The 12,388-nt window shown below is 43.8% G+C and overlaps 1 protein-coding gene across 2 annotated transcripts; it reads right to left on the bottom strand.

Moving 5' to 3' along the window:
- Positions 1–4,115: 4,115 nt before the first annotated feature.
- On the bottom strand, positions 4,116–4,870 carry Obp56g (Odorant-binding protein 56g). 2 transcript variants are annotated; one of them, XM_070278553.1, is made up of 2 exons: positions 4,770–4,870; positions 4,116–4,700 (listed from the first exon to the last, which is right to left on the bottom strand). In XM_070278553.1, the coding sequence occupies exons 1-2, from the start codon at positions 4,824–4,826 to the stop codon at positions 4,365–4,367; spliced, it is 393 nt and encodes a 130-aa protein (XP_070134654.1). In that variant the 5' UTR covers positions 4,827–4,870; the 3' UTR covers positions 4,116–4,364. The 2 variants fall into 2 exon arrangements, with proteins under 2 accessions (XP_070134654.1, XP_017093416.2); XM_017237927.3 differs by having other exon boundaries at positions 4,116–4,703; positions 4,770–4,866.
- Positions 4,871–12,388: the final 7,518 nt, after the last annotated feature.

Genomic DNA, 12,388 nt, shown 5'->3' with positions numbered 1-12,388 from the left:
AAGACAAGAGATTGAGGAGTTACCTCAGAGCCAGCTAGATGGATGGATGGATTGGTTATGGTTCGTGTGTGTGTGCCAGCTAGCTGAATGGCTGTATGGTGGCGCCTGTTAGACGGTTTAGTTTGCAAATTGGCCTACAAACTTGTCACCATTTATCTCACTCAGTGTCAGGGACGGCATCTCGAAGGCGTTTGGAGAGATGATGATGCCACATCCTGGCATGGAGATTCGCAATACGCCAACTTATTGGAGTGCGCGTGTCGAGGATAGCCGAAAAAGTTTGCCAGTCTGCCAGTCTGCCATAAAATGCGTGTCGAGAACACAAAATGACACTTAAGAGCTGCGAGTGTTCGTTCTGTCGTGACAATATTGAATATGCCATGGCAAACACTCGCCGCACACTCAATCAGGTATCATTTAGGAGGCGAACCATCAATCTTGGCATCATCATCAGTGCCCCAAATCCCCAGTCTACAGTTTCCATTCCCCACGTCACCCGACAGCGTCTTATCTCGAGTGACATGCCGACGACGTACGCAGAGGATAGGCAAATGTATTTGGCAATGTTTGCCATTGTTTGGCCAACAATAACAATTGATGTCACCGGCAGAACCGGCAGTAGTGCCCAAAAGAGCCCCCCAAAAATGCCAAACTAAAAGCGTTAAGACTTGAGCGTAAAAAAAACCTCATCTTTTGTATTGCATACTTTCAGGCGCCATTTGAAATTGCTATAGAATCATGGAATATGGGAATATATATGCTGGTGTCTGAAGAAAAATGAAAGTGTTTGGTTTTCCACTAAACAGAGTCCTGTGTCTGATGTTCGACATGGCCATCAATCTGTCAGTTGCATGCATATTATATTTTTGTTATTTATAGACGAGCAAATAATATTGATGCACTTATCCAAAGGTGGAGTGAGATGTCTTTTCAGTCCATTGACGAATTGAGTGCTTTAAAAGGATTTCTATGAGAATACCCTATTAGTAAATTAAAACTCATAGTCCTCTACCTTTCAACATTAATACTCCTGCCAATATTATGGAGAAAATACTGGGCTTCCTTAGAAATCTTTTATACAAAGAGCATTGACTCTGGACATTTTGCATGGGTCACGCCTATGGAAACGTGCAGGACCTCCGGATATTTTTGTGTGAACCAAGAGTGCCCCCCCGACCCCATCTTCTTCCTTTAGCCATTAACTCTTTTGAGCTTTTTGGTTGGCCATTGACATTGCACTCCCCTTGGAGCGGCTGAGAACTCGTCAACTTTTCTGTTCTGGCACGCGCTTTTGTGCGAAAATATGCAATTGAAATGTTAAATAAATAAAGGCGTAAATACTTGAAGGGTAAGCCAACAGAACAGCGAGAAGTGAGCACATTCAGGGGCGGCTGGATCCGGCAGATACACAAAAGTACAAATACTAGTACACAGTACAGCAACCCGTTATGCATTCCATAACTTTGCAGTCGTCGGCAGACGTTGACGTTGAGGCGAATGAATGAAAATATGCAGGCAACGTGATTCCGCCACAGTCAGCAGGCCACACCGAACCCAATGCCATACCGAAAGACTCCCCAAACACCCAGGACGCCCCAAAAATACCACCACCCCCTCCCTTCCGTATCGCTCCATTTTGTGACTTCCAACTCCGATTTCGAATCCTCGACCTCGTTGGCGACGCCATATTGTTTGCGCGCCATTGGGAAACGTTACCGTTAGCATCGCCATTGCCATCAGCATCCGTTACCTTTTGCCTCTTCGCATTTACCTGTTACCCTGGGAAAAAAGCAACAACAACAACAGCAACATTCGTTTGCCCTGGTATTTTCTGTCGAGTTCAGCGTAAATTCATTCATTTCCACTTGAATTTACAATTATGCGAAACTGTTGTTGAATGGGTTCTGACTTGGCTGATACGGTGCTGGGATTGGATTGGAATGGTTTTTTCGGTGTGGCTACGGATGTGGCTGTGTGCCACCTCCATCCTTAGTCTGGCTTGGTTTATGCATATTTCCTTCGCTTGCATCACCGCCAGCCCCAGCCCCAGCATCAGCATCAGCATCACCGACTTGGCTGTTTAGCTTTTAATAAACTGTGGTTTCTGGCGTCGATTCGGAAGCTTCGATGTGAAGCAGGTGCTCCACCGCGTTCTGGAAATTGTCAAAAACATCCACGACGTAGCTAGTGAAAGCCATGTTGTCGTGGCAACAACATCCCAAGGATCGTGCTCTCCGAAAATCCTTTTCGAACATAATTAAGTTTATGACATTGGGTGTGAACATGACGGATTTACGGAAAGACAGGGTTACACAGGAAAAATATAAAGGGATTTCTATTTTCAAAATTAAAATAAAAGGAGGGACCTCTGCTGACACTATTGTTAGTTTAATGCATTCTACCAAACTAAAATAAAGAACATCTAAAAAACTAGATGTAAAACAAATGAGAATTGGGGAAGATATAGCCATTACTGTGAGCCCTATATGGGAAAACCACATTTTTAAGGCATCCCATCACGAAAAATGGACAAAAAATCTAAAAAATATTTTGTCTCAGGATTTTGATGCAGAATGGTGGCAAATCGATCTAGAAATCGTTTAAGGTACTCCGTTTGGGAATCGGATGAGAGTTGGGAAAGATATAGGAATCACTATGGGCCATATAGTCTGTGGACCCGAGCGATCACTGTGGACCCGATCTTAGGGTATATCAACTTAGACTCCTCCTAAAGCTAGCTTTCTTTTCTTGTTTTACAAATTAGAAGCCACGACTTTTAAAATCCAGCATTTAGTCGAATTTCCCTCTTTATTTTACGCAAATGTAATCCAAACCAAGTCAATTATAAATATTTCATAAAACAAATCAGTGATTTCTCCACATCCCTATTTATCCAGATAAGTTTTCAACTCAAGAGGGCTTATCCCTGGCAAAGTTACTTTTTGCAATAACTTTTTCAGGATGGAAACGAGGTCCTGTCGGAGGGCAAACTTTTTTTTCCACCGACAACCAGGCTGAAGTTTCTGCTGCAATTCAATGTCATATCCTTGAAAAAAGGGGTGCATAAAAAGCAAAAGAAGCCTGGTGGCCATAAAAATCGGCAAACTAAAGTTCTGTTATTGAAAGTTCATCGATGAATGTGAAAGGAAAACAGCTCCTTTTGCCAGGCTGCAGTTGTACGAGGACGTACGAGGAGTGTCCTGGCTTGTTAGCTGCTGGGCTTGCGGCGGCTTACAGCCCATTTCCTTTTTGCTATTCCAACATTCTCGATTCTCGACCCCCTTTGTGCCAAGGTCTACTAATTTCCTCTGCCAGGCCTGACAGCCCAGTCCAGACAGCGTCGTCAGCAGCATATCCTGGAGCCAGGACTTCTGGACTTCTGGACTGTTGGGCTCTTGGACTTCAGGACTTCAGGACTCTGGGCTGCTTAGCCAACATTTGTATGTGGGCAACGCACTGTTGGCCTGTTGTTTGCATTTTTATTTGTATTTCATTTTCAATTGACTGGCAGGAAGGGTTCCTGCTCCACCTCGTCCTGGGTCCTGGCTGCCAGTAGCTACTGGATCCGGGGATCCAGGCGTTTTCTACCTGGCGCGTTCTTTGTGCATTTCAGCCATTCATCAGAGTTATTTACTTTTTAACGAGTTGATTTCATTCAATTTGTTTGCCCAGGTTTCAGTGGCTATTACCGGGCTATCCTGACAGGAGTCGGCCACTCCTTTAAGTCGAGGCTCAGCTCCTTTAAAGTAACTTCTCTTGCTCCTCCTCCCCCCCATCGAACTCCCCAATCATGAGATTTTTCGATATACCATCGAACTCCTCGCGTTGCGCAATTTTCGGGCTCTTGTTTTTCTTTGTCCCTTTTTGGTCCTGGTACTCCGTCAACTTTTTGATGCCTTTGGCGTTCTTCGGTTTCAATAAATATTTTCACAATGAAGAAATTAAAAATTCCTCCGCCCACAATATACCCAGTACCCAGCGAAAAACGCAACTCTCGCAGCCAGCCGCCAGCGTCTATTTATATATGAAAACTTAGTTTGTCTTCGATAACAACAGCATGGCAGGGGTTTGGGGTGTATATCTGGAAAAAGAGTGTCCCGACCCTGACAATTCGATTGAAATTGTTGCCGATGGCTATGATTTTATGAGTGCTCTGTTTGCCTTTTGCCAAAGCGGTTGGAAATAATTAAATTGCTGGCATTTTCCAGATACTTTACAGAATCTTGTTTCAAATTAGCTACCCAAGTAGCTAATGAAATGATTGGATGGAACATATTTGAGTTATTTTAAGTATAATTCTGCTTGCATTTATTACTGGTGGTGGGGCTCTCCTCGACTTTTAAGTAGTCATCCTTTAAATGGTATTAGGCCTTCTTAATTTCCCCATGGAAACAGGTTAGCATTTGGTAGGCCGTGTCACAGGCATTGGCTCCTTTAATCTGGCTGCACTTGTCCACATCCTTGTCCACCTGAGCCTGCAGCGGTGAGCCACTGTACACCTTCTTGATGTTGTCCGTGAGCAGCTTTCCGGAGGCGTCCATGAAACCGCTCTTGACCAGGACACATTGTGTGGCACACTTCATCGTGTCCTTGGCGTTCTCTGGCTTCACCTTGCCCGTTTGCAGATCCGATAGATCCTGCGCCGAAACACCGTTCTCCTTCATGCAGCCTTCCACAATTTCCTTAGTCATAGCATGTTGCTGCTGGGAAGAGTATCAAAATTAAGACTGGTCTTTTAATCAAAAGTCTTAAAGGTAATACAAACTTACAGCCAATATGCCAGCTAGGCAGCTAAGCAGCAAAGTCAATGCGAAAACACTCCTCATATTAGTTGGTTTTCTGGTTCACTAATCGCTGCTTGGAATGGCATCGGGTTTTATAGTTTTTAAAAGCGTTGCACTTTGCGTGACGCTTGGAATTTGTCAGAGCGTTTTGTCTCCATTTCCCCCATTGATTATCACTAAAAAACGTAGTCTCATCCGACACGCTGACTGCTCTAAAAAACCAATGCCAACGCCAATGCCAAGGTTGGCCACCCCCGAAGATCAGGGCTCATTTCCACATCCATAAAATGCTAATATTTCTAAAAATTATCAAGAAACTATTGAGTAATAGGCTTCTTGGAAGTTTAACTAAAAAGTACTAAAAATAAAGAGTAACTAAAGCTATAAATAATTATCCATGAAATTACAATTAACCCTTTGACAGAGCATTTGGGTGTCAGGCTGGTGGAAAATAAATGCATTTGTTTGATAATTACTGCTGCTATCTATTATGCATAATTATAATTTCTAGTTCATATTCGGTTAAATTTGTTTATAAAGTCATATTAGTCAGCCAAAGGCAATTTAGAATAATCATTTTCAACTTAGTAATGGAAATACCTTGATTAATTTTATCGCCCAACCCAACCTAACCCGCTTCGGTTTTAATTAGAAAGAAAGGGCTTCATTGAAATGGTTAACTATCCGAATGCCGATTACATAATTTTCGGATATTTTGTAATTGCATTTGTATGGTATTATATGGTAATTGGCTTTTTTGCCAATGCCACTGCCTAGCTGCGGCTAATGTTTTTATAAATCCTTTTAGTGGTATGAATATTGTTATTATATATAATACAAAAATATATATACATATTATTTTTGAGCGCATGGAGCCCACATTTTCATTTAGTTTAATGGGATTTCAAACGCTAATTGAAATCCTTTTAGGGTAATTGCGAAAAAATTAACGTGAAAAAAATACGTGGAATTTAATAACCCTTTAGTGGGCCACTGGAGGAGCAGAGCAGGGCAGAGCACAAGAAGCAAAAGTTTAGTTGGCCGGCTTGGCCACCGCACATAGCGGTAATTAGGGAAACAAACTAATTTAGTAAATTACTATTTAGTGGCCCCTTTCGCATGAGGCAGCTGGCCACAGATTCTGCCGCATACAAAGGTCATTTTCGGGCTTTGAAGTTGTGGGCTTTGAAATGCGCCAAAGGACATTCAAACAAATGGCATCCTTTGTGTGTTTTCCTCAACGTCCAAATATATATGTGTGAGTGCGTATCCGTGTGTACACATTGCAATTGCTGTCGAAACATCAAAGCTATGCGAGTTTTCCAGTTGACTTCATCAGTAGATTGTGTGAAGTATGCCAAAAATGTGTTCGAACGCTCTCCTTTTTCCAGCTCGTCGTCGTCATCGTCCTTTTTCGCTCGAGCATGAGGTCCTTTTAGTTGCCAATTTCGACAAATTCGCCTTAAAGCCGTACTTTAAGCCCGGGCGGAGTGCCCTGGCCGGACACGTGCGCGGAAACCAAACGCTTCCATCGCGATTGCTCCGTCGATGGAATCTAGTTCTGCCTGGCAAGGCAATATTGGCCAAGCTTTTAAAATACATTTTTTTACCATGTACTTCAATCTAATTGACGCGTGGCCCTTCTTCTGTAGAAATTTGAGAACCCAGAGGACTGCGAACAGGGAGACGTGGTATCCAGCCAGCGGCATATGCCATTCAATTAGTTTAACGCCCACGAGGCATTAGCATCGAGCGTTTCATTTTACATCGATCAAAGCGAGCTTAAAATTCAGTAAAAAAAACCTAAAGATTATATTCCTTAAGCACTTGTTAGCCAGGCTTTAAAATTTCTTTATTACTAAAGTGTTGAATGCCTTTTCGTGCCACAAAAGCATTTTCCAATTTCCAGGGCCTACGCAAAAGTGCACAATCGAAATTACATAACTCACCTGGGAGGACATCTACGGCCGTAGACTTTCCTTGAGCCGTCGCCACAAATCCTGGCACAGGATAAATATAAAATGCAGCCAGGCATAAGAAGCCAAGCACAGACCATTGACAGTCCAATGAAGTCAGAGGACTGGGCAGGGCTGGGCAGGACTGGGGAGTATTTCCTTCAATTTATCCTGCTGTTTAAAATAGCAAACTAGACCAGGCCCATAATATGTATGTTCGTCCTCGGGCTTAGCGTTCATGTGTTGCTTTTGCCGTATTTGGCTATTGTCTGGCTATGGCTTTACAACTCATAAACAGCAGACCATCGTCCTGGTACCCCCACAACCTGGTAATAACAGTTTAAGCCCGAGGCTATGCCCAAAAATTGTCCACATCGGTCGTTGTTTAATTTTTTTTTTTGCCTTCTTTTTCCAGCTTGATAACAAGCATTTTTACATGTGCTAAAAAAACAGGCTGAACGACAAGAAGTCGAGCCCAGATGAAGATGGAGCAGGCCTCGGGCCCATCCCCATTGGGCTCTTCCAATTTTTGGCCTGGCTGCATGTGCGTTTATGACTTCATAATGGCCAAAAAGGGAGGCATCAGGCCACGTCAGGAGCACGGCCGTGGCATCGGAGTGGAGTGGTGCCGTCCCAACCCCCAGGTTATCCAGCAGATGCAGTTCATTGAGGGGTGGTTGCTCCTGCTCGTGCTCCAGCTCCTGCTCCTGTTATGGATTTGCGTAGGCGTTGCGTTAACATGCGACTAAGTCCTTTTATATCCCGGAGCATTCGCTTAGGCTTACGGCTTAGCTTTAGCTTCGGATTCAGCCTCAGCTCCTGGTTCTGCCACATATCTTGGGCCTTAGACTATCATCAATTGCTGTCCCCATGGTGTAGTTAGGGCCGTGGCCCAAAACCCTGGACCCGGGGCTTATATAGGCCAGCACCAGCATCAGCAGAAGCATCAGCGGCAGCGGCAGCGGGTAGTGGCAGAATTTAATGCCGACCTCGGGGAGCTATTGTGGCCATCCTCCATCTATAGCAGCTCCAATTCCAGCAACAGGAGTACCCATCCGCCCATCTTCTCCTGCAAGTTTTATGCTCATGTGTGTGCGGCGCGCTGCCCTGTTTTATAAACAATTTTAAATTGCCGACTCGACCCCCCCACCCCATCCATCCGAGATGATGGCTTTCTTCTTCTGTTGTTTTTGTAGGCAAATTGTTTTATATGTGCGATGGCTCTTCTCTGCAGTTTATTGGCCAGATTGGCCAAGAGTTTGGAGCCGGGGGACCGGGGCTCCGCATAACTTTGCATAATCCCAACGAAACTGAAACTATGTGGCTCCCGTAATGCTCCACATTAACTTGGGGCCCTCAGGAGTGTACGCACATACTTTGTAGATTGAGTATAAATCTCGACAGAAGATAAATAAAAACCAAAGATGATGTGGAAAAAATTAGGAATAAGCACAAAATAATAAACCATCCAGAGCACCAAAGTCTCAAAACAAAAAAACAATATCTAAATAGAACAAAATACAAACAAAAAAGGCAAACAAACAGTCGTCGTAGTCGCCGTGGATACGGCAATGCGCCATGCGGCCATGTGGCACACATGCTGCACACCTCTCACTCTCGGTGGCATGCCACCCCATATAGAGTACATAGAGGCCGTGGCACAGGCCCTACTATTCCTGCCCCAAAATCCCGGATCCACCTTTTGGAGGCACTCGGCAGACCGCATGATTTCATCTTTCGCTTTCGTGCAGACAACTAACGCGAGGAATTCGCGAAGATGATGGGGAGTCTTGGAATACTCTTTCTTAAGAGAAAGTAATATTTTTTAAAAAATACATACATAGTTCTATATTCTTTTATATTCAACCCTTAATGTTTACCAAGGTTATACAATATAAAATACAAATACAACTCGTCCCTCGAACTGAAATACATTCCTTTCACTTTTAAGAACTTCCCAATGAACTTTTATCCGTAACTTCATATTTATACACCTCCAGGGTATATTTTCTTCTACTTTCTTTTATTTTTTGAATACGAAATTCATTTTTTCATTAAATTCGCCTAAGCAAAATGCTATCCCCGCCGTAGAAGCAAGTATGGGAGATGATTTATGGAGCAGACTTCATAAAGTTCATAAATGTCGCGGCAAGCAGGCGGCTGGCAGAAAAGAGGTGTGTGCTCTACTGTGTGTGTGTGCCAGTGTGTGTTTGAGTCAGACACTACAATAACAAAAATAACAAAAACAACAACAACAACAAAAGCAGGAGAAACAACATTAGTAACCACATTCATGCAGTTGACACTTTCACCAAGCCTGACCAAAAAAAAAAGGGGGGATGCGTGCCGCAGACAGGGGGCACATTTTTGCGCATTTAATTAACTAAAATGCTATAAATATGATTTTAAATTAATTTACCTGCGTGAGTTATTAATTTACAAAATGCACGGTTTGCTGGCAACGGAATGGGTAATGGATCGTGGCCAGGAGAGGGCTGGCGAGGCGTGAAAAATTTACGATGGGTGGGCTGGGAGCCGGGTGCTGGGAGCCTGGCAAAGTGCCATCTTGTGCTCCAGATTTCTATGCTTTTCGGCAAATTTATTTACGACCGGTGATCTTCTGGTGGCCCAGGCCGAAATTGAAGCCCAATGTTCTGTATCCATTTGTTTCCTACTTATTACATGGATCTCTGGTCGTTTCTAGGCATTTGCCAGATTCAATCTCCTTCCCGGCCCCAACGGAAAAAAGAGCCAGAGGAGAATGAAAAACTGTGGCAACTATCGCAAAAACTAATTTCTTGTTGCCCATGGGTCTCTTGGCACCTTACACACGAGCTCCTAGCTCCTGGCGGATGTCCCCGGACAAAATCCATGGCGGAAAGCTGCCAACCGCATTTGAGCCGCCGTCGGGCGTTTCGGAGGGTATTAGACTGTCTGGTCGCATATCGTGGCGTAGTCAAATTTCCGTCCTGCAACCTGCAACATATACAGCCCCAGCCCAAAAAAAAAAAGTCACACACTCACGCTCACTCCAAGGGACATCTAAGGGAACAGGAGCAACCCGGGCAATTGCAATCTCCAATTTCAATCAAAAAACCGCCGGGTGGCGAATCATCAGGTGCCCTCAGGTGCAGATGCAGGTGCACAGGGAATAGTTATGGGGGGTTTTCGAAAATATTTTGATTAAAGAAAACCATAGTATAATTATAGATTTTAATGAGTGACTTTAATATTCCATTTGGGGACTTCAAAAAAATTATATCTTTTGAAGGCATTTCTGCCAGTGTATTGCTGCAGTTGCAGATACAGATGTGGCACGGATGCCACGACCTCAAAGCTTCTACCAAAATGAAAGTCAATATTAAGGTTGATACATTCCGCAGCGGAACAGAAAGGAACCGAATCGGCCGGATTGGAACCTTTGATGCGGCGAATCAGCCAAGATGATAAGCCGTCAAGGAGCAGTCGATGAAATACCGGATTGAGCTCCTGTTTCCCTTATTTCGCTGCAGGATTCTGCCTATTTTGTGGATTTGTCAACTGCGGTAGAACATTTTATTAGTCATTCGAGGAATGAGGACACCAATATATATCGTAACAGACCTGACAGGCTTATGGGCTCGTCAATTTTGTTCTGATTTGTCAGAATTGATTGGCCATAGTCTTAGGAAAAAGTCTTCCTGGGCAAAAGAAGCTCTTGACAAATGAGGAAGATGATTAAAACCTAATTATGCAGCCGAAAAGAAAGAATTTTCAATGTGTTTTGAATATTTATGAATTCGTTAGCGAACAAAAACATTTTAGCGTGTCACAGCCCATCATTCTGAAACTGAAAAGTTTGCCAGGACAACAAAATAAGGAAAAGCAGGCGATATCGAGCAAAAAAGTGAGGCGAAAAATATTTTCAACAAAATTCTGTTGTTTGGCAGTAAGGGAAGTATGGAAAAAATTAAGCGAAAAAGGCACCAGAAAATATCACGTAATATAAAAACCACTTTGATGAATACGCTGTGTGCATATCAAGCAGCTTTCAGCTTTCAGGATTCGCGGGAAAACGCGAGAAAGTGTCGCCGCCTTGTGGGCGTGGTAGTGGGAGAGGGGGCGTGGCTACAGAGGCGAGACTTGGCGACGCCTTTGTGCAAAAAGATTGTTGACTGGATGGCTGGAGTGTAATGAATAGCAAGGTGACTGAAAGCACTTGTTGGCAGGATGTTGTTTCGGCTTACGCGGCGTATGCGTAACGCCATTGATTGGGCCAAGTGATTGAAGTTTGGCGCGAACGAGATAAGGATTAAGTCTGTGGAGGGTCTGAGGACTACTCGTAATTACAAATAAGCAAGGATATTCAGGGATTAGATTTAAGCACGACAAACTGTAAAAGCACACGATAATAATGGAAAGCAAATCAAGGGAAGTTGGAAGTGTTGCCCCCCCCATTTCCATAATCAAGTGGCCTATTATTTTTGTTTTTGACCCCATTAGACGAAATGAGTTCGAGGGTTGGATAGTTTGGTGTGATATTCACATCTCCACATTGCCACAGCACACAGCCTCATCAAAAATTCGAAAGCAATCAGCTCAGAAATCACCTCAACGCCAACACCAGCGCCAACCTCCCCGAAGGCAGCACACACTACTTAAAAATTCCACCTGCTCATAAATTGGCGTGGCGCCACCCCCCAAAGGACGTAGGATATGCAATGGGGGGGAAAAAGGATACGTGAAATGAACTGGCTGGGGATGTTATTTCCCCCTTTTTCGACATTTTGGGTTTCAGAAATATGGCAAACAATTATGCGCTTGAGTTTTATTACAAATGCCCGGCAGTTATATAAGCTCATGGAGCATGGGCGACATTGCAGGCGATAATAACCACGTTTCGCATGCATCCTGAAACTCCAGGACACCCCCTGTAACCCCCCACTCATTCCATTACACTACCTTCTCGTGAAACATCGAGTGACAGGCAACGGAAGCACAGGAAATTTGTACCCTTTTCCTTGGCTGCTTGGCGGCATTATCTTAAAATAAGTAAGCTATATAAGTATACATATCGGGTGGCGCTGGAACGGGAAGCGTTTCGTATTACTTCTTGGGTGGACATGTGACTTTTCCTTTGCCAATGCCTTTGGGGGCTGTCTGCTCCCCAAACCCTTCGACCCAGCAAGTCCGCGCCCATGCCCCTCCATATGCGCATATTTCAGCATGATACGACAGCTTGACAACATTAAATTTGCATTGCTCTTGCCGGAGTTTGTTTATGGAAAAAGGACGGGGCGGGAATCAGCCAACATATGGCCAGGATAGGGTGAGGTTGGTAGAGGGGCAACCAATACCCCGGGACGTATACCAATGCAATTTGATGTCTGGCACTCAGCCCCAAAAGCCCATCCTTTGGCTTTGGCTACAATTAAAGTGATTGAAAAATATTTTCCAAGCCATTTTGTGCGCCAAAGAAAAGGCAAACGAGTTTATTTTTTTCAATGGTATTCACCTCGTATTAGACGGGGTAGCTTGGAATTCTTGAGATACTTGTCTAGGGAAGGAATATTTTATCGGGGAAAAAGGAAATCATATAAAGGACACCAAGGGTACAACAAATATTTAATATAAATAGCGGCACAGCTTTATATGGAATTACATTTATTA

This window comes from Drosophila bipectinata, chromosome 2R (assembly GCF_030179905.1).
Source record: "Drosophila bipectinata strain 14024-0381.07 chromosome 2R, DbipHiC1v2, whole genome shotgun sequence".
Taxonomy (NCBI): Eukaryota; Metazoa; Arthropoda; class Insecta; order Diptera; family Drosophilidae; genus Drosophila; species Drosophila bipectinata.
The sequence above is the reverse complement of the archived record's forward strand: the minus strand, read 5'-3'. Positions and strand labels throughout refer to the sequence as shown.